This window comes from Elaeis guineensis, chromosome 10, assembly GCF_000442705.2.
Source record: "Elaeis guineensis isolate ETL-2024a chromosome 10, EG11, whole genome shotgun sequence".
In the NCBI taxonomy this organism is placed as follows: domain Eukaryota; kingdom Viridiplantae; phylum Streptophyta; class Magnoliopsida; order Arecales; family Arecaceae; genus Elaeis; species Elaeis guineensis.
Window position 1 is genome coordinate 7,940,724 of NC_026002.2, and position 21,402 is coordinate 7,962,125.

Consider the following 21,402-nt stretch of genomic DNA (forward strand, 5'->3'; position numbering starts at 1 on the left):
ATTAGCAACTTTAACAGGTTATATCAACAAAAAGATTGCAGCACCAATATTTTGTATTTGAAGTACAATGCTAATTAGTTAGGCTAGTCAAAAGAAAATGCACTATGAGATCGTTTGTATTTGACAAAAATATATGTCAATCCGTATAACCATTCATATAATTCCAGTGGCTATATATCATAGCATACTATTATAATTGTACACCATCATATATTTTGAGATCGAGGATAGAATTTTAAAGGATTATACAAGCACTATCAGATCAAACATGAAATTGAAAAGGGAATTTATCATTGGATATAACCTAATGAACCAAGGGTTATAAAAGTAACGGGACCTATAGCTAATTATAGAGTGGATGGCTTTCCTTCCTTCTCCCTTAAAAAATATTAAATATAATCTACAAGGTCTATATTACCTATATATTTTTAAGAAACTAAAAGGCCTTTACATCTAGTCCTTCCAAATTAATAGTTCTAATGCACGATATTAAATTTATATTTTGAGAAAACCATGATGCATAAATATCTCCAATCATACGTTTTTTTTTTTTTTTTTTTTCCAGCTGTTTTGTTCTCTTGATCTGCAATTCCTACCTTCAAATTTTATAATGTGTAAACTCTTTTTTCTGTCATCTGTTTATTCGACATTTCTTAGAACTATACCAAGATAAATAAAAATCTTTTGAGAGCCCTTCTAATGATTATATATAATATATAAAATATTAGTTTTGAAGGTGCAGTTGACATATATATCTATCATGAGATTAACTTTTGTAGTTGACCCAAATTCAAGTGGTAACAACGTGGCTCGACACGACACCACCAGGATTTATGGACAAAATGACTGATGTGAGGGGCCCAAGTTGCAACAGAGAGAGAAACTGCACCAACTACGCCGCCTGATGAATTGGGTAAGCAGATGCCACCAAGCTATTCTGATCACGTGAAGAGCAACATGGTCATTTTGGTTTTTCGAGGGATATGATCGGATGCGAGTCCCCTTGTCAGAAATTAAAGCACCAGTAGGAAGGTCCTTGGATTCTGCTGCTTCGCCGGCTGGCAAATTCAATGTCTTCAGCAGCCTTCCTTCAATGCCAAAGTTCGCTGGGGTGGTTGGTTGGTTGCATCCTCTCTCTCTCTCTCTCTCTCTCATGCCTATTAAAACCTTCCCGGCACTCCATCCTTCGGCAAAACTATTCCAATCCATTTCTCCTATCTCAGCCTCCAAGTCTTGGGATTCTTTTCCTGTTTCTTTAACCTTCTTTCCTCATCTCATACCTTAATAATTCTAGTTGTCTGCATAGATCTTAACCATTTTTTAGAAGCTAGCTCTCTTTTCCTCCTTGTTCTCAACCTTTGAAAGCTTAGCCATAACAGGCTTCTTAAATGACAAGTACTTCTCTTTTTGGACGAGCTAGCATATATATATATATATACATATATAAGAAATATTGATTTTGCTCCCATTTCTTTTGCTTAATTAATTCAAGGATTTCATCCCGTCTTCTTTTAGTTATAACAAATCGAGTTGAGTTGTCTATAGTTAATTAATTAACCCTCCATCCTCATCCATCATGTCATCAAGGATGGATAATTCAGAAGGTAACACAAATTCAGTACTCCAAATAACTAGTCCAGATAGGAAGCATAAACTTCCTAACTTTCTCCAATCCGTAAAGCTCAAGTATGTGAAGCTGGGATATCACTACCTGATCTCCAATGCCATGTACCTTCTCCTAATCCCCCTCTTGGCCATCGCCTCGACGCACCTCTCCCAGCTCACCGTCGGCGACCTACAACTGCTCTGGAATCACCTACGCTTCAACCTGGTCGCCACTCTCCTCGGTCTCACCCTCACCGCCTCTCTCGCCACCCTCTACTTCATGACACGGCCTCGGCCGATCTACCTCCTCGACTTCGCATGCTACAAGCCGGACGACGCTCGCAAGTGCACCCGCGAGCTCTTCATGGAGAGGTCGGCGCAAGCAGGGGTCTTCACCGAGGAGAACCTCGCGTTTCAGAAGAAAATTCTGGAACGATCGGGGCTTGGGCAGTCCACGTACTTCCCGGACGCAGTATTGAACGTGCCGCCAAACCCATGCATGGCGGAGGCGAGGAAGGAGGCAGAGATGGTGATGTTTGGGGCCATCGACGAGCTGCTGGAGAAGACAAAGGTGAAGGCGAAGGACATAGGCATACTGGTGGTGAACTGCAGCCTTTTCAATCCAACCCCCTCTCTCTCGGCCATGGTGGTGAACCACTACAAGCTTAGAGGGAACATCATCAGCTACAACCTTGGTGGCATGGGCTGCAGTGCAGGACTTATCTCCATAGACCTTGCCAAGCAACTCCTCCAGGTTAGCAAAGCAGTAAAATCTTTCTCTTTTTTTTATCTTTTTTTTCTTTCTTTTTTTTTTTTTTTTTTTGTTGTTGGTAAGAAAGCAGTAAAATCTTTTATGAGAATTAATAGAATTGCACTTTGTTTCTATTTTTAATGATAGTTGGAGCAAGGACAAAAGTTTTATTTGTAATGATAGTTGAACTCTCTGTCTCTTATTTCTAATAAAAAAGGACAAAACAATTTTAACAAAAAAAAAAAAAAACAAGGACCAAGTATATATGAGTCTATTTATGATTATTTTTGTTTTTGAAAAAAAAGAAAGTTTTGAGTTCCAATCATGGTCCCAAATAGAAGCTCCAATATCACATGCATGTCAAGTGAGGATTGGTGCTTCGCATAACCTCACCATTAATGGCACTAATCCTGCGAAGGGCACCAATCTCTCAAGCCACATACCATGAAAAGAGAAATTCTTTGTGCTCAATGACATTACTGTATGATTATACGTTTTAGTATTTAAAACATGATATCATGTTGGGGGCGTGGGTCTCCTGGCTGCGGTAGGTCTCTTTCAGCCACGTGGGTTCATGCAAAGGGTGGGTCAGGGTAGTTGAGCGGTAACGTATTGGTTTTCGGGCGGGCAGGTTATGGTTGCAACCGTGCATATATCCTATCTATTTTTAAAAATTAAAAAAATAAAAAATATATATATCCTATCCGGCAACGCCGGGATTGTATTTTTGGTACGAAAGAAGGATTCATCTCCCTTTGCAGGAATCCACCGTTGGATCTTTCGCCGGTTGATTTGTCAACCAGGCTAAGTTATGATTGCAACTATGTGTATGTATCCATCTTATCTTTGAGAAAAAGAAAAAGGAAAAAAAAAAAAAAACCTATCCTATATCTGGAGGGGTTAAGGTCGTATCTTTCATGTGAAAAAAAGGATCACCTTCCTTCTTAGGAATCCACCTTGGATCATCCACTGGTTGCTTTAAGATCCGTGTGAACTAGATGAATGATGGAATTTTGGAGTCTGAGATTTGTAAGGTCAACTCTAAGCTAGAACTCAGAAACAAATCTTCTAATTTGTTCCTAGGGTCATATTCTCTAGAAAAGATTTGATTGGAGCTACTTAGCAACTGCCAACAGAGATGGCCCCTCGGGCTTTAGAAAGATTGAAGCACCAGCTAACATTTGAATCATGGTTCAAAATGGCTCTCTCTCTAACATTCTCGAGCTCAATGCTTCCAATAGCAAGACATCTTGGACTCAACTTTTACCAGAAAATGACCAAGCTAATAGTGGAGCCCATAATCTTTTGGCAATTTTCCAATATTCCTATGAGAGTTAAAATCAATAGCACTGTTCAATATCATTTCACATGTATGAAAGGAAAGCCTAAAGTAGGATGGACCATATGCTCTGCAGAGAAGTGTATCATTATGGTCTCTCATCAAACTTTCACCTAACAACAGTAGTATCTTTATGATGGCATTTAAATAGAATAATATTTCAAGACAGAAGCTAATTATATATTCCAAAATCATTTGAACTTAAAAAACTGCAGCTGAAATCGAATTCCTGTGTGCTTTTCTTCCTTTTAAATTATTGACAAACATGCAATATGGTTTCTGGTTTTCTCCTTTAATCCCACAAATCCTATTCACCACTGATCTTGGAAAACTAAGCCACCTTCAATGAAAAATATCAAATAAGAACATGTATGTCGCATCATCTGAGCCCTTAGCTGATCAAAACAATTTGATTTGTGGACTGATACTGCAGGTGCAACGCAACTCCTATGCCTTGGTTGTGAGCATGGAGAACATCACCCTCAACTGGTACCTCGGCAACAACCGCTCCATGCTCCTCTCCAACTGCCTCTTCCGCATGGGCGGTGCCGCCATCCTCCTCACCAATCGCCACTCCGACCGCCACCGCTCCAAGTACCAACTCATCCACACCGTTCGCACTCATAAGGGTGCGGATGACCGCTCTTACAGCTGCGTCTTCCAAGAGGAAGACAGCAATGGCACCACCGGTGTCGCCCTCTCGAAAGACCTCATGGCCGTGGCGGGTGAAGCTCTAAAGACCAACATCACCACCCTCGGGCCATTAGTCCTTCCGATGTCGGAGCAACTCCTTTTCCTCCTCACACTGGTAGGAAAAAAGATCTTCAAGATGAAGGTCAAGCCTTACATTCCAGATTTCAAGCTGGCATTCGAGCATTTCTGCATTCATGCCGGGGGGAGAGCGGTATTGGATGAGTTGGAGAAGAACTTGCAGCTGAGTGATTGGCATATGGAGCCTTCAAGGATGACTTTGTATCGGTTCGGAAACACATCGAGTAGTTCATTGTGGTACGAGCTCGCTTACACTGAAGCTAAAGGAAGAATCAAGAAGGGTGATCGGACATGGCAGATTGCATTCGGTTCAGGGTTCAAGTGTAACAGCGCAGTGTGGCGAGCACTGAAAACCATTAATCCTGCCAAGGAGAAGAATCCTTGGATGGAAGAGATACATCAGTTCCCAGTTCAAGTGCCAAAGGTTGAAACCATTAAAACATGAAAATTTGTATACCTCTTTATCTGGTGATCGGTAGATGCTAGTGTGTGCTTTATACTATACACATAGTGAGGAATGCTTTTATGTTTTTCCTTTTACAAAAAAAAAAAAAAAAAAAGTGTAAATGGGAGGTTTAACCCCCCAGAACAATGCTTTTATGTTTTCAAATGTCTGATAAAGGATTAGTTTGATTCGTTATACGCTTGCATTGCTCGTCTACAACTCGTAATGAAATGGTACACCAAGATTTCCAACTTTTTTTTTTTCAGTAATAATGGAGAGGGCGAAGAGATCGACTTGCAGGCCAACTAGTAGTAAGACTCTCCAACAAGGTAACGAAGGAGTTCAGTGGTTGGGTTTTGGGAGAACATAAACAGTTCCAAGATTTTCAAGGCCTTTCTTTCAAACTTCTCTTATTTATATATCAAACTACTAATCGAAGAAAGGCACTCACAAAGAGAAAGGAAGAGAGAGGAAAAGCAAGGAAAGAAAGGAGCGGCCAATCAGCCAAAGGAGGGGAGAACCAAACTTGGGGGCATTGTTTGCTTAGAAAGAGAGGGGGAGAGATGAGAGAGGAAGATGAGGGTTAAATCAATGGAAAAATTTTGATAATCACATTAAAAAACATTGAGATAGAGAAAGAAAGAGGGTCTGATTTACAAGGAGGCCGATAATCATGCCACGCTAAGCAGGGAGGAAAGCCGGCCTCACATAAGAAAAGTGAGAAGGAGAGAGAGGAAGGAGGGGAATGCCATCTCAGACAAATCGAGAGAAGACCGAAAGGAAGAGAGGCATCGATCTCGTAGGAAAGCGAGAGAAATAATTAAGATTAGAATCCAGTAGCTATCTTCGTAGCAACAGAGAGAAGAGAGAAGTCGAATGAGACTGTCTCCAAGAGGAGAGATGCAAGAGAAAAAGAGCTAATTAAAAGGACCGCTACTGTTAGACCCTCGCTAGCGGCTTATTACATAGGCTGGCATGGGCTAGTATTTTTTGTGGTGCCAACCTTGGATGGGCAGGAGGCTCCACCGCAACAAGGCACCATCAATTGGTCCGGTGCGCAGGTGGCCAGACGAGATAAAGTATATGTAGACGTTGACAAAGACGGATGCAAGAGTGGGCATGAGAAGATGCATGCCCAATCTAATAAGTATATATGTGAGGCTCAAATAAAGTGTACTCAAGTCAGACTAAAGGAATTAGGCAATGAGGCGCATGAGTGCACAGGCCGTGGAGAATGCGGGGGCACAGGCCACAAGGCCCGCAGGGCGCACAGGCTACGGGCGCAGAGCACATGAGGCGCGCAAACCATAGGACGCACAGGCGCACAGGCCGTAGAGTGCACGGGATGCATAGGCTACGGGCACAGAGCACTCTAAGCACAGAAGGCTGCGGGGCTGTGGGGCATACAGGCCACAAGCACAAAGCCGTCAAACATGCAGGCTGCGAGCACAAAGCCACAGAGCATGCAGATCACAGCCGCAAAGCTATAGGATGCGCAGGCTGTGGGCACAAGGCTATGGGCGCATTGGCCACAGGGTGCAAAGGTGCACAGAGCACACAAGCACTTGGCCGGATGCACAAGCACAAGCACCAGCAATGGGATGCGTAGATACGCACAACAAGGCATGCAGCCAATTTTGCAAAGGGACGTGTGGTCAGGAGTGCAATGGGACACTGGGCACATGCTGCAAGATGCACAGACACTTGGATGCGCTGCCGGACATGCAGCGGGATGCACGGGCACATGCTGCAGGATGCGTGCCAGAGGAGTCATGGGATGAGGGATCCAGGAGGCGGGACTCAAGTCCCAGTATTGGACAGTTTCCAGCAATTTCAAACTCCTTGGAGAAGTCCAAACTTTCTGGAGCAACGATTTTGAAAAGTCGCTAGCGGTTGGGGAATTGTCCACCACCTCTATATAATCTTTATGTACACTGGCCCTTGGCAGCAGTCTTGGGAGTGTATCTTAGTGAGATTCAAAGACTTCGAATGGATTTCTTGCATCTAAACTCTATAGAAATTACAATAAAAGAGATATATGGGATTTCTCTATGTGCCTTGAATATTTGCCTTTATTTGGCTTGTCGCTACAATCCTTGGGGTGGGATTGTGAGAAGGATGACTGGAGGGGGCGTCCAGTGCCGCATAAGGCTAAGATTCTTTCAAAAAATTTGACCCAAGAATCGACCATATGACAGTTGGTATCAGAGCCACATTTGGGTACTTTTTTGATGAATTTTCATCAAATTTTTGTCTCATTTTCTTTGAGCAAAGGGGCGACGCTCATGCCAGCTGCTGAAAACAATATGGAGGCCCTTGGAGAAAAGATGGCACGATTGGAGGCAATGATAGAGGTGCCTCAAGTTGATCCCGACGAGATCTTGTGGATACGGGTTGAGAACTAATGGCCACAGTGGCTTTGCTCCTAGACTCCTACAAATCAACACAACAACAGATGGAGGAAATAATTTTTGACATCAGGTTGATCAAATCTAGAATGCAGAACATTTCTGTGGGGAAGCTTATGTCAAAATGAAAGTTCCAAATCCAAAACCGTTCAAAGATACTCAAAGCGCCAAAGATCTAAAAAATTTTTTATGGGATATAGAGCAATACTTCAAGGCCACTCAGATTCTTGAAGGAAAGAAGATCTCAATCACTAGCATATATCTTTCTGAGGATGCAAAACTCTGATGGAGGATCAAAACTGAAGATGCTGCTAGGCTATCCATTGAGACATGGGTGGTGCTGAAACAATAGTTGAAGGAGCTATTTCATCCTTGCAAGACAATCTGGGTTGCAAGAAACTCCTTAAAAAGGTTGAGGCAGAACAGATCGATGAGAAAATATATCAAAAAATTCAGTTCCCTCAAGCTAGACATCAGATTTCAGCAATGATGGATACGGATGCCACTCACAATTTTGTAGCTGAAAAGATGGTGAACATCCTGGGCTTGAATATGATGGGACACTCAAGCTAGATCAAGACTATCAATTCTCAAGCTCAAGCTGTGCAGGGCATGACACTACAACAAAACAGGTTATTAACGATAAAAATTTTCAGCACTAAAATCTATTTTCATCGCTAATAGTTATTAGCAACGAAAACAATTAGCGACGAAATTTTCATTACTAATTTTTTGTAATAAATAATCACATCGTTGATAATAGTTTACGACTAAAAAAATATTTCATCACTAATAATAATTATTTACGATGAATAATTTTCATCGTTAAAAGTTTTTTGATAAAAAATTTTAATCCTAAAAAAAATATTTACGATGAATTATAACGTCGCTAATAAATAAAAAATTAATAGCGACAAAAAAATTTTTATCGCTATTAATTTAATAAAAATTTCTTTTGAAATAAAATATTTAAAAACTTTTAGCGATAAAAAATTTACATCGTAAATAATTTTTTTTTACAACAAAAATTTTTCATCACTATTAATTTAATAATAATTTTTTTTAAAAATTAAATTTAAATAATATTAGCAATAAAAAACTTACATCGTAAATGCGATAATTTTTGATAAAAATTTTCATCGCTAATAATTATTTACGATGAATAATTTTTCATCACTATTAATTATATATAAAATTTTAATAATTTTATATTTATTAAAAATTAAATTATCATACTAAAATATTTTGGCAATCAATATTTCATCAGAAATAATTTCATCGTCAATAATTTAAATATATTTTTTAAAAAAAATAATTTATGAATATATATTTTTAATTTATAACTATAATATTTTTTATAAATTAAAAAAATAAATAAAAAATTTATATAATAAATTGATAAATAAATTTTATTATTTTATTATATTAAATTAAATTATAAAAAGTTTGAAATAATTATAAAAAAATTCATGAAGAAGCTGTCAAGTGTCGGTATTTGGAGAACGAACTGAGGAAGGAGAGCACTCGAAAGAGCTCAAACCGGCCTGCTGCTGGCTCATCAGCTATATTGTCTGCTCCATCTACGCCATCTGCTTCATTATCTAGATCTGAAGCTACTGATATTCGTCGACGCGTGCAGCCAACTCCTGAGCTCGCTGCTCAGCCTGCTGTCGATCCACGGCAGCCTGCTGTCAATCCTTGACAGCCTACCTCTGCACCTCCATCAGTCGAGCCTCGCACACAGAATAGATATTAGCCCTACATGAGCGTAAGGATGAGGGAGCAGTGATCCCACACCCTAGATTTTTAACATAACAGGATCTTGTACCAAACATCTGATCACAGATCTCATCATCTGTGGGTGCGGTCGAGTCCTCAAAGATAGGCTGGGATCTCATAAAAAATAAGTTATAACTATTTTAATTTTGGAATAAAAATCAGACTGCGAATAAAAAAATAAGTGAAAAAACTTACAAAGAGCTCCTAGCTCCTCGTCATCCACTCTCCTGACCGTCGCTGGTGGATCTACTGGTAGATATCGATCCTACCAGAAAACTCGTCACTCTCAATATCTCTCTATAATTTGAGAATTAATTAAAAAAATTTTAAATAACTAGAGAATTATATGCTAATTAAAAATTATCTATCATGTGCTCCATGTGACGAGCGAACGACCTTGAATCTCCATAATGCGGTACGATCTGTCTCGTCCGATTCGCGGTATTTTAGGCACATCTTCTCTGTACAATTACCAGTCAAATTATTAGATAATAAATTTAATTTAAGAATAAATAATTCAATCAATAAACTCTAAAAAAAAAGTTTGGATATGTAACCTGATATGTCGGATCCTCGTAATGCCGGTATATGACAGTCCAATCATCCATAGTGATGCTATCATTGGGCTGCTGCCGTCCTGCCTCCTCCCCATGATCCTGCACCACATGGTACCAATACTGATGCATGTGATGGCGATAATCTTTGAAACGCAATGATAAATGAGTGTCCATGGCTTACCTCACACGATCCTCCTCAAAATCAATGATGTCGAATACACTCTGCCAATAATAAATATTAAAAAAATATTATGCAAATTAAATATTCATAATATAATTTATTTTACCTGTAAGTAGGTGTATAAAATCTCTCTCTGAGTCGGTAGAATATGACGCCAATCGAAGAGCGTCACGGGGGCATAACTACGACATATGATGCCCAGCTCAGTCTGCCATAGCTCGCACCATCCCCTAATGGGTCTAGTGTAGCCGGTTGGTATCTCGATATGGAAATGCTGTCCTAGATGCTCGCATCTCCAACGCTCTAAAGCGAGGTTCTTTGATGGACCTCATCCTCACCTCACTACCGATAAAGATTGGCCTGAAACAATAATAAATAAATCATTAGTATAATAGCTATCTAAATAAAAGAATCAAATTTTATTATATAAAAAGTATAATAACACCATTCGGACCCATCTCACTCGGACCTGCCTCACTGGGATCTGCCTCACTGGGACCTGTCAGTGCAGGATCCTCTGACAATGGAGCCGGTGTGGCAACGGAGATCGATGAAGGCACCTCAACCTCTAAGGTAGATTGTGAACGCGAACGTCGTTGTCTGTCTCCTAGTATCATATCTGCAATAATTGACATATAAATGAATATAATATTGAATAATAATAATAATAAATAAATTATATTCTAATGAATATAATTATATCGCATACCATTATTGCAAGAGAAGATTGAACGAAGAATATAGATCTACTCATCAATATTCGTATCTTCCTCGATGTGTAGATTCTCCTCCGAATCATAATAATCGATATATATGTCGTCTTCTATCTTATCATCATTTATCAACTGATCGTCGCCCTCCGACTCATCAAGCTTAAATATAAAATCAGTTTCAACTTCGTTAGACGACAGATCAGCCCTATTCAAATATGCCGTTACAAGTTCTTTATCAACAAAAAGCTCGGCTAATGTTTGTTCTTCTTGCAGAAAAGCTTTCTCTTTATGTAAATTCGAATTTTCATCCATCTCTAATCAGGTTGGTATGTCATATACTTCTCTAAGTATTATTTTTTGTACAATATGCCAATTACCTCGATACTTTAGATCCTTCAAATATATTATTTATTTCGCTTGAGTTGCTATTATATATGGCTCATTCTGATACCATGTTCGTGCAAAATTTATACTGATAAAGTGTGAATCAATATGAATACTGATCTTTTTATTACTAATATTTCACCATTCATACTGAAATAAGAATATAGAATTACTGGACCCATACTTTAGTTTTATGATATCTACCAGTACACCATAATATTCAATCTCTTCTTCTCCTTTATATCCTATTGTAGTAATTCCACTATTCTGGATCCATCATTGCATCTTAAGCTCCCTTGTGTGAAATCTCATTCCTCCAATGATACTGGATGCGTAGTGATTACCCTTCGATCGGGACTATATGCTAAATCGTACAACTTATCGATCGCACCCACTTCTTTATTAAAATACTTATGTTTCATCTATACCATAACATAAAAAATTATGTTGGTTCAAATAATATTATTTATAATTAAATAAATAATAAATTATCTAATGTAACTTACAAGATCATCAAATTATTTTATAAATTTTTTTCTATGTCGATCATCAGTATCCGTATTATTCTCTCTACATAGTATACTCTTGTGCTCACTGTAACAAATTATAATTTTTAATTTTACATCGATATGAAAAAATTACTTAAAATATTAAATAGTATGCTAAGATAGTACTTACTCAATGAAATCTTCAATTTCTTCATAATTATTTAAAATAAAAGTATGTCTTAAATAGCTCGTTCACGTTTATAAATTCATATCTCCTTGCATCAATAGGTCGAACCGTTTATTTAAATATAGATAATGTCGGTTCATTGTTATCCCATTTACGATCTGCATTACGATCTGTACGATTGAATTTTATTTTGATATCGTCAAGATACATCAAGCAGAATGTGATACACTCCGTAGCTACATATGCTTCCACTATAGATCCTTCAGACCTTATTTTATGCGCACATATTTTTTTAAAGTACACAAGAATCTGTAAATAAAAATAAATTTAAATTTTAAAAATATATTTATATTTTATAATTGATATGCCAAAGTGCGTATAAATTTTTTACCTTTCAATAGGATACATTTATCGATAATGTATCGGTCCGGTCAAAAAAGTTTTTTTTGGAAGATGAACAACCAAATGCACCATAACATCAAAAAATGATGGTGAAAAAATATTTTCTAACTTACAAAGAATGAGTACGATATCCTTCTCAGATCTCTCAAGTAAGTTAATCTTTAATTTTCGACAACACAGCTCTCGAAAGAACACTCCCAGCTCAATCAACACAATTTGAACATCACCATCCAAATAGCCATGCATGACCACAGGAAGTAAATGTTGCAACATCATATGGGAGTCATGACTTTTTATGTTAGAGATATTATCGTCGTTATTTCCAACACACTACGATACGTTTGAAGCGTATGCATCAAGAAACTTTATAATTTTGAACCATCCACAGAAATTCTTCTTTTCCTCACCAAACAGCGAATAACATGCAGATGACATAAAAAATCTCTCACCTCGATGAACTAAATACAATTCTGACTGGATTCTCATTTTCTGTAAATCAAGACGAGCTTTTGTATCATTTTTTATTTTTTTTAAGATGTTCAATACAGTACCGATGATATTATCACAAATATTTTTTTCAATGTGTATTACATCTAGATTATGATGAAGTAGTAGCTACTTCCAATGCGATAGTTCGAAAAAGATGCTTCGCTTCGTCCAATTCAGCTCAGCTTCAGGACGCTTTCGCTTGCGAGTATCCGATTTTTTTCAAATTGGACGTTTTCAATGACTTTAAGTTGTTTTAAAATTTTTACTCCATTTAACTCCTTAGGTGGCGGACGTCGGTCTGACTTACCATCAAAATATTGGTTATAACGGATCTTCCAAGAATGATTACCAGGGAGAAACCATCAATGACCTATGAAATATATTTTTCATCCGTGCTTTAAATGTAAGGAGGATGCATCCCTATTGCATATTGGATATGCAAGATATCCTTTGGTGCTCCATCTAGATAAATTTTCATATGTAGAAAAATTATTTATGGTCTATAGAATCGAAGCATGCAACTTAAATTTACTTTGACTCACAGAATCATATGTCTACACCCCATTTTTCCATAGCTTCTTCAAATCATCGATTAAAGATCGTAGATATATATCAATTTCATTATCTGGTACTTTCAGATCTAGAATCAATAATGACATAAAAATAAATGATTCTTTCATGCACTTCCAAGGTGACACATTATATACAACTAGCATCACAGGCCATATGCTGAAAGAGGTACTCAGATTGCCAAAGAGATTAAATCCATCTATCACCAGACCAAGCCGGATATTGCGTGGGTCACTCGCAAAGTGTGGATGCTTTACATTGAAGTCTTTGCACACTAAAGAGTCAGCTGGATGGCTAAGTATGTTCTCCTCTGGAATCTGCTGCTCATAATGTCCTCTCATTTCTTCAGCTTCTTTATGGACATATACAACCTTTGAAGTCTTGAAATCAATAGAAAATATTTTAAAATCTTTTGAGATATCTTCTTTGCTTTTCTATTATCGATTTTCTATCTAAGCTCATCGTATTTTGGATATTCAGTTATCTGTTCATTATCCTAATAAAATAATATACAGTCATTTTTGCAAGCATGTATAAGAACATAGTCAAGTCCCAATTCTCACATGTATATTTTTGCTTCAAAATATGATTTCGAAAGTCTTCCTCCATCGAAAAGAGCTACTTTAATTAATGTTAAAATTTGATCAAATGACTTCTAACTCCATCGGTTCATGATTTTAATATGAAGCAATTTTATCAAAAACTCTAACTTAAAAAATTATTCAATTTGGATAAAGTGGCTCTTATGCATCCCTTACAAGCTTTGCAAACTGTTCAAAAAATTTTTCTACCTCAAGCCAGATATTATGTTCATGATTAGAATTACTTTCAGATGCAGTAGTACTCATGCGTATATTTGAACAAGCATCCTGATGTAAATCATCTAATAATTTTCCAATATCACTATGTTCGACAGGTCAACAGCAACACTATCATCTTCAGTATCATCATCGTCGTGCACCACTTCATTCGGATCATCCTTCCCATGCCATATCCAATAAGTATGCTTCTTATCCATACCATAATGTAGCAAATGCTCCTCAACAAATATTATGTGACGATATACCATATTGACACATCTCTTGCATTGACACTTTATCCGACTAGCACTGTCAGCTTTATGCCGTGCAAATTCAATAAAATGTCAAACTTTTTTTTAATATTCAGGTAAAAACATATCTCTAGCATTCATCTAATTTTTGTTGATATCCATCAAACAACAAACAGAAAATCATTAACAACAAAAAAAAGTTCGGTGATATTTTGGATCCCGATATGAATTTCAGATTAAATCAGATTCAAATTTCGATCAAAATCTCGATTCGGATCTAGACATGGATCACTTTATACAAAATAACACATATTAAAAAACATAAACTGAACAGTAATATAGAAAATATCTTTCCATCAATTTAATGAAGTAAAAATACATGATCCTATCTATTTCAAATTATTACTAACAGGTGTAGTCCTATCTCTTTCAGAAAAGTAATAATCTTATTATTATTATTAGTAAATATTCTATCTTATTATTATAAAAATTTTGACAGCATCTCTCCATGGTTCTCCAAGTATACAATGTGAATATAGTGCCTACTCAACTTATCCGCTATATATCCAAAGAATACTGGATAGATAACTACTAAATACCACATAATAAAATAAAATATCAACTATTAACAATAATAAGATTATTATTTTTTCAAAAAGCTCGAATACAGGACATCTAAGAGTCAATTTCGATGAAGATCGACTCTTGAATGAGAATCTATGGCTCAATGTAATTTAACTACCATCTCTAAACATACATTCAAAGATAGATTTTTAATTTATCAAAAAAAAAATAACTCTGTATTGAAATTTTTTCATCAAAAATTTTAATAATTTTTTTTAAAATAAAAATATTTTTTATATTTAGTTATAATAAATAAAAATATATAAAATAGCACATAAAATAATTAAATTATAATAAGTAACAGTAATGTGCATTGTGGTAGTGGAATAAAAAATAATTAATCAAATAATTAAAAAATTTTAGCAGTAACACTAAAAAATTTATGCAATAAATATAATTAATCAAATAATTAATCAAATAATTAATCAAATAAATAATCAAATAATTTTCTCGACCCTGTCTCCGTTGGCTGACACCCTCTCCGATCCTGTCTCCCTCGACCGCCCCCTCCCTGGCCCCATCTCTGCCGACCGACACCCTCCTCGACCCTATCTCCCCTGACCGCCCCCTCTCCGGCCCCATCTCCCCGACCACCAGTGGCCCTATCCCTGACCCCGTCTCCTTCGACCGTCGGCAAGCCCCCTCCTCGGCCCCGTCTCCCCCATTCGCCGGTCGCCCTCTTTCCGACCCAGTCTCCATCGACCGACACCCTCCCCGGCCCCGTCTCCCCCGACCGCCAGTGGCCCTGTCCCCGGCCCCATCTCCTTTGACTACCGGTAGGCCCCCTCACCAATCCCGTCACCCCCGGCCGCCCCCTCCCCGACCCCATCTCCATCGGCCGACACCCTCCCCAGCCCCATCTCCCCCAGCCACCAGCAGCCCTGTCTCCTTCGACCATCGGCCGCTCCCTCCCCAACACTATCTTCTATTTATTTTCTTTTTTTCTTTTTTCTCCTTTTTTTTCTTTTTTTCTTTTCTTTTTTTCTTTCCCCCTCCTTTCTCTCTTCCCTTCCTCCCTCCCCCCGCCCCCTCCCCGGCCCCATCTCCGTCGGCCGACACCCTCCCTGGCGATGGAGATAGAGCCGCCGGCCAACCCCTCCCTGGCCCACCCCCAATCCTCCCTGACCCCCATCTCCGGCCCCAGACCCCATCCCCGTCGGCCTGGTCTCAGTTGCCGCCAGCACATCCCTGCTGACCCATCTCCGGACCCATCCCCACTGGCCCCCGATGACCTGAGAAAATACCAAAAAAAAAGAAAAAAAATTGTTACCTCCGACGATAGATGGCAATGGACGGGATCGCAGACGGCGACGGCGGATGGCTGACAGATGCAGACGGCGGTGAATGCGGTGGTAGGAAGCGATGAAGGGGAGAGGGGGAAGAGTAGAGAGGGGGAGGGGAGAAAAATGATTTCGCGTGAAACGGGAGGGGGAAGAAGAAGGGTTTCGCATGATGGGACGTGATGGGACATAAACTATTAGCGATAAAAATTTTTATTGCTAATAATCAATTTTCATTACTAATAATTCAGAAAAAATTCTCTGATAAAAAAAATTTCACACCAAAAAAATTATTTACGATGAAAAAAATATTTCATCATTAATAACACTATTAATGACAGAAAATAAATTTCATCGCTAATAATTTTGCCAAAAAAAATTATCCCATTTTTTCACTAAAAAGTTTTTCCATCAAAAAATATTTATTTGCGATAAAAAACTTTGCATCATTAATTAGGTTATTAGCGATGGAAAAAGATTTTCATCGCTAATAATTCTTGATGAAAAAAAATTACCCCAATTTTTCAAAAAAATTATGACGAAAATAAAATATTTCATCATTAATTATCTTATTAGCAATAAAAAATAATTTTTGTCGCTAATTATTTTTATGAAAAAAAATTGAATGGATATTATTTTACTATTTATATATATATATTTAAAAAATAATCCATTATATGATCTAGAACCCGTACACATTGTAGGGGCTCAAAATTAGTTAATAAATATATTGGATCTCAATCAAGTTTTCTCCAATATCTATTCTTAAAACTTTTTAAAATAAATGGTAATGATAAATAATATTTATTATAGTTAGGCATATGCACAAAGGGTATTATTTTTGTAATTTGAAAAAAATATGTGATTTCATGGGATATAATTTTCTTTCTTCCTCGAGCAAGAATAAACTAGAAAAGATATTAATTTATTTTTACATATTTATTTTTATATTAAATCCAAGTTTCAAGCTTTTTTTCACTAAGTTATGCAACACATATCCACTCTATACAGTCATATTCTATTAGTTTCATTTTTTTTGTTACTGAAACTTGTTCCATTTAATACTATGAAAAGTATGCTTTAGTAGTATCAACTATAATTTGAGTTAAGAGTATTTGATTACTTTAGTAGAACTCATTTCAGTTCTTATCAATCCAAGTCATTATAAGTATTTTTGAATCTGGATCTTCAGGTTGAGAACTGACTTTGGTCCTTTGAGATAACCAAATGCTCAAAATTACTTTTCATGCCTTCTAATTAAACTTAGAATAATTTATGGATAATTAAATATTTTAAAAAATATTAATTTATTATAAAAAATTATGATAAATATTATTATTTTTATGATATTAATTATGCTCCATTTTTTCTTTCTTTATTAGAGTAACTTAGATAGAGACACCATAATTAATATGATTTATCATAAAAGATATCTTGCTATTTGTACATGATCAATCAATATTATAAATTTTGAACTTGATGAACATTACACCTATTATGTATGACGTAATTACATCATCATGCAAATGACTTATACAACTACTAAAAAATTTAGAAGAGCTTTTATTTAAAAAAATTTAGGAGAACTAGTTTGGTATTCATTCGAGAATCTATGGATAATCTTTTTGTGGATCTTGTTTCAACATATAAAGATCCAGTATCATCTCCTTTCTATGTTCTTGGATAGATACAAGGTCTTGGTACTTTATAACCTCTGGTCAGCCCATAGAACCAATAACCTATGCAAAATTGAGCAATGAGATAGATTCAAAAAAATTTAAAGACGAAAAGTATTATCGTAAATAATTTTTATATTTTTTAATTTTTTTTAAAAATATTGATGATAAAAATATTTTTATCTTAAATAATTGACTATTTTCAAAGGAAAAAAATTTTCATCGCTAATAATCTAAAATTTTTAAAATTTTTTATTTTTTTAATATATTAGCGATAAAAATTTTCATTGTAAATAGATGAGTGTTTATGATGAAAAGTAAATTTTCATCATAAATATATATTATTTATGATATAATATTTTTATCGTAACTAATCTATAATTTTTAAATTTTTAAAATTTTTTTAAATATTAGTAATGAAAACTTTTTGTCATAAATATTAGAGCATTGACAACAGAAAGTTCATATTCATCATAAATACATAATTATTTATGATGAAAAATTTTTATCGCTAATAATATGTAGTTTTTAAATTTTTAATATTTTTTATTTTTTTAACGTATTAGCGATGAAAAATTTTTATCATAAATCATCTCGTATTTTGTGATGAAAATTAGTATTCCATCTCAAATACTTGATAATTTATAACATAATATTTTTATCATAAATAATCTATAATTTTTAAATTTTTTATTTTTTTAAATATTAGTGATGAAAGTTTTTCACCATAAATATTAGAGTATTGGTGATGGAAAGTTGATATTCATCCTAAATACATAATTATTTACAATAAAAAAAATTTATCACTAATAATCTATGGTTTTTAAATTTTTAAAAAAAATTTCACGTATTAGCGATAAAAAATTTCATCGTAAATCATCTCATATTTTATGATGAAAATCAGTATCTCATCGTAAATACTCGATTACTTACGATGTAATATTTTCATCATAAATAATCTATAAGTTTTTATTTTTTAATTTTTTTAAATATTAACGACAAAAATTTTTATCATCAATAATTTATATTTATGATGAAAAATTTATTTTCATTGCCAATACTCTGGTATTTACAACGTAAATTTTTTATCGTAAATACTCTATAATTTTAAAATTTTTAAAATTTTTTATTTTTTTAAATATTAGTGATAAAAAATATTCATCATAAATAAGCATGTATTTATGATGGATAATTATTTTTCATCGACAATAATCAATATTTACGATGAAAAATTTTCGTTGCAAATAATCTATAATTTTTAAATTTTTAAATTTTTTTATTTTTTCTTCAAATATTAGTGATGAAAACTTTTGATCGTAAATAACAAATATTTACGATGAAAAGTGGGTTTTCGTCGCAAACACTTATATTATTTACGATGAAACTATTTTCATCATTAATATTTAAAAATTTAAAATTAAAATAAATATTTTATTATTTATAATAAAAATAATTATCGTAAATAATTTATATTTATGATGAATTTCTTTATCGTTAATATAATTTATTTACTTTGAAAAAATATCATAAATATTTAATTATTAGCGAGAAAATAATTTTTCGTCATAAATAGTCTTATTTGTGACAAAAATACAATCCGTCGCAAATAAATTCATCGTAAAAATTCTCTTTTCTTGTAGTGTGACCTTTGGCGTCCAAGTAGCCATCAGTGGGTGGGACGGCAAGATGAATGTGATGGTGGTTTCATTGGGCGACTTCAATATAATCCTTGGCAACGACTTCTTTGTTGCTATCAAAGTGACTATATTGCCACATCTATTCGGCTTGGTAATCAAAAATGAGGAGAAGCTTTGCTTTGTCGTAGGGCACATCATTCTTATTGATGTCTTAAGTCAAAAAGGTATCTGGAAGATGGTTACTACTATTTCCACTGTTAAAGTAGACTTCACCGATGGAGTTCGGGATGCTATCCAGATGTTGTAGCTCAAAGATATTGGATCGAAGATGGTCTGCTAATAGCCAAAGGCAACAAACTTTATGTCCCTAAGGGTGCGGGACAAAGGAGGTAGTTAATGAGGCCATCTCATGACTTTTAATGGGCTGGTCATCCAAGAAGAGACTGTATGATAACTCTCTTGTGCTGTATATTCTTATGGCCAAAGATGGAGGATGACATTGAATATCTGGTTCAAAGAAAAAGAGAATCAGATGGTGAGGCTAGTTGGGAGGAGGAAACAGCATTGTGACAGTTTGAAGAGAAGATCCAAGAATATCTGTCACATCTTCCTTCGAGGACATCAGGCTCTTCGAATGGGTGTGGTTTGTTAGACTGTCGCTAGTGGCTTACATGAGTTGGCATGGGCTCGTGCCTTTGCCATGCCAACCTCGAACGAGCAAGAGCATAACTGGGACTCCACCACAGCAAGGCACCATCAATTGGTCCGATGTGCGGATGGCCAGACGAGATAAAATATGTGTGGACATTGACAAAGGCGCATGAAAAAGTGAGCACGAGTAAATGCATACCCAGCCTAATAAGTGCACATGCTAGACTCAGACAAAGCGTACTCAAGTGAGGTCAAAGAACCCAAGCTGTGGGACACGCGGGCACGCAGGCCATGGGGCGCACGGCTGTGCAGGCCATGGGGCGCACAGGGTGCACAGGCTAGGGCATAGAGCATGCGTAGGTGCATAGGCCGTAGGGCATGCGAGGCACACAGGCCATAGATTGGGCACAGACCATGCTAGGCGCACAAGACCATGGGGCTGTAGGGCACATAGACCACAGACACAAGACTGCGTGACATACAGGCTGCAGGCACAAAGCTGCAGAGTATGCAGGCCGTGGGGCGCACAGGCCATAGGCACAAGGCCATGGGTGCATTGGCCGTAGGGTACGCAGGTGCACAGGACGTGCAAGGCGCACAGACACTTGGCCGAATACACAGGACACATGGATGTGTACTGCAGGGCATGCAGCCAGGCTCATAAAAGGACGTGTGGCCAAGAGTACAACAAGACACCAAGTACACACTGCAAGATGCACGGGTGCACACAGTTGGATGTGCAACCCGACATGCAGTGGGATGCACGAGTGCGTGCCGCTGGTTGCATGGCCAGAAGAGCCATGGGACGTGAGACTTAGGAGGCAGGACTCGAGTCCCAATATTAGATAGTTTCCAGCAGTTCCAAACTCTTTGGAGGAGTTGTCCAAACTTTCTGGAGCAGTTGGCAGTGGTTGGCAGCGGTTTTTGGAAGTTCCCAGTGGTTGGAAGAGTTATCCACCATCTCTGTATAATCTTTATATATAATGGCCGTCGGCAGTAAGCCTTGAGAGTGTATCTTAGTGAGATTCAGAAATTTTGGGTGAATCTCGTGTCCAGACTCTACGAGAATTACAATAAAAGAGATATATAAAATTTCTCTCTGTCTTGAATAATTGCCTTTGGCTTGTTGCTACAATTTTTGGGGTGGGAATTGTGAGAAGGCTGACTGAAGAGGGCGACAGTATAGCATAAGGCTGAGATTCTTGTAAAAAATTTGGCCCAAGAATCGACCCTGTGACAGCTACCATCGCGAAGAGAAATGGGGGGAGAAGGGAAGTTTCGTCGATGGTCAAAGACTAGATCTGCTCATCCATAGTACCAAAAGCTAATATAGGCCATGGAGGGAGAAAAAGAGGAAGAGAAGGGGAGGAAGTTGAGTCCAACAGGAGGAGAGGAAGATATCAATGGAAGATGC

The 21,402-nt window shown here is 36.7% G+C and overlaps 1 protein-coding gene across 1 annotated transcript; it reads left to right on the top strand.

Moving 5' to 3' along the window:
• The first annotated feature begins 1,027 nt into the window (after positions 1 to 1,027).
• Positions 1,028 to 5,108, top strand: LOC105053416 (3-ketoacyl-CoA synthase 11). Its single transcript, XM_010934549.4, has 2 exons — positions 1,028 to 2,359; positions 4,129 to 5,108. The coding sequence occupies exons 1-2, from the start codon at positions 1,577 to 1,579 to the stop codon at positions 4,909 to 4,911; spliced, it is 1,566 nt and encodes a 521-aa protein (XP_010932851.1). The 5' UTR covers positions 1,028 to 1,576; the 3' UTR covers positions 4,912 to 5,108.
• Positions 5,109 to 21,402: the final 16,294 nt, after the last annotated feature.

Bases quoted from the DNA above. Each gene is read 5' to 3' on its own strand.
- LOC105053416 (XM_010934549.4), top strand. From the start codon at position 1,577: ATGTCATCAAGGATGGATAATTCAGAAGGTAACACAAATTCAGTACTC. The intron at 2,360-4,128 runs GTTAGCAAAGCA...CTGATACTGCAG, and splicing joins TTGCCAAGCAACTCCTCCAG to GTGCAACGCAACTCCTATGC.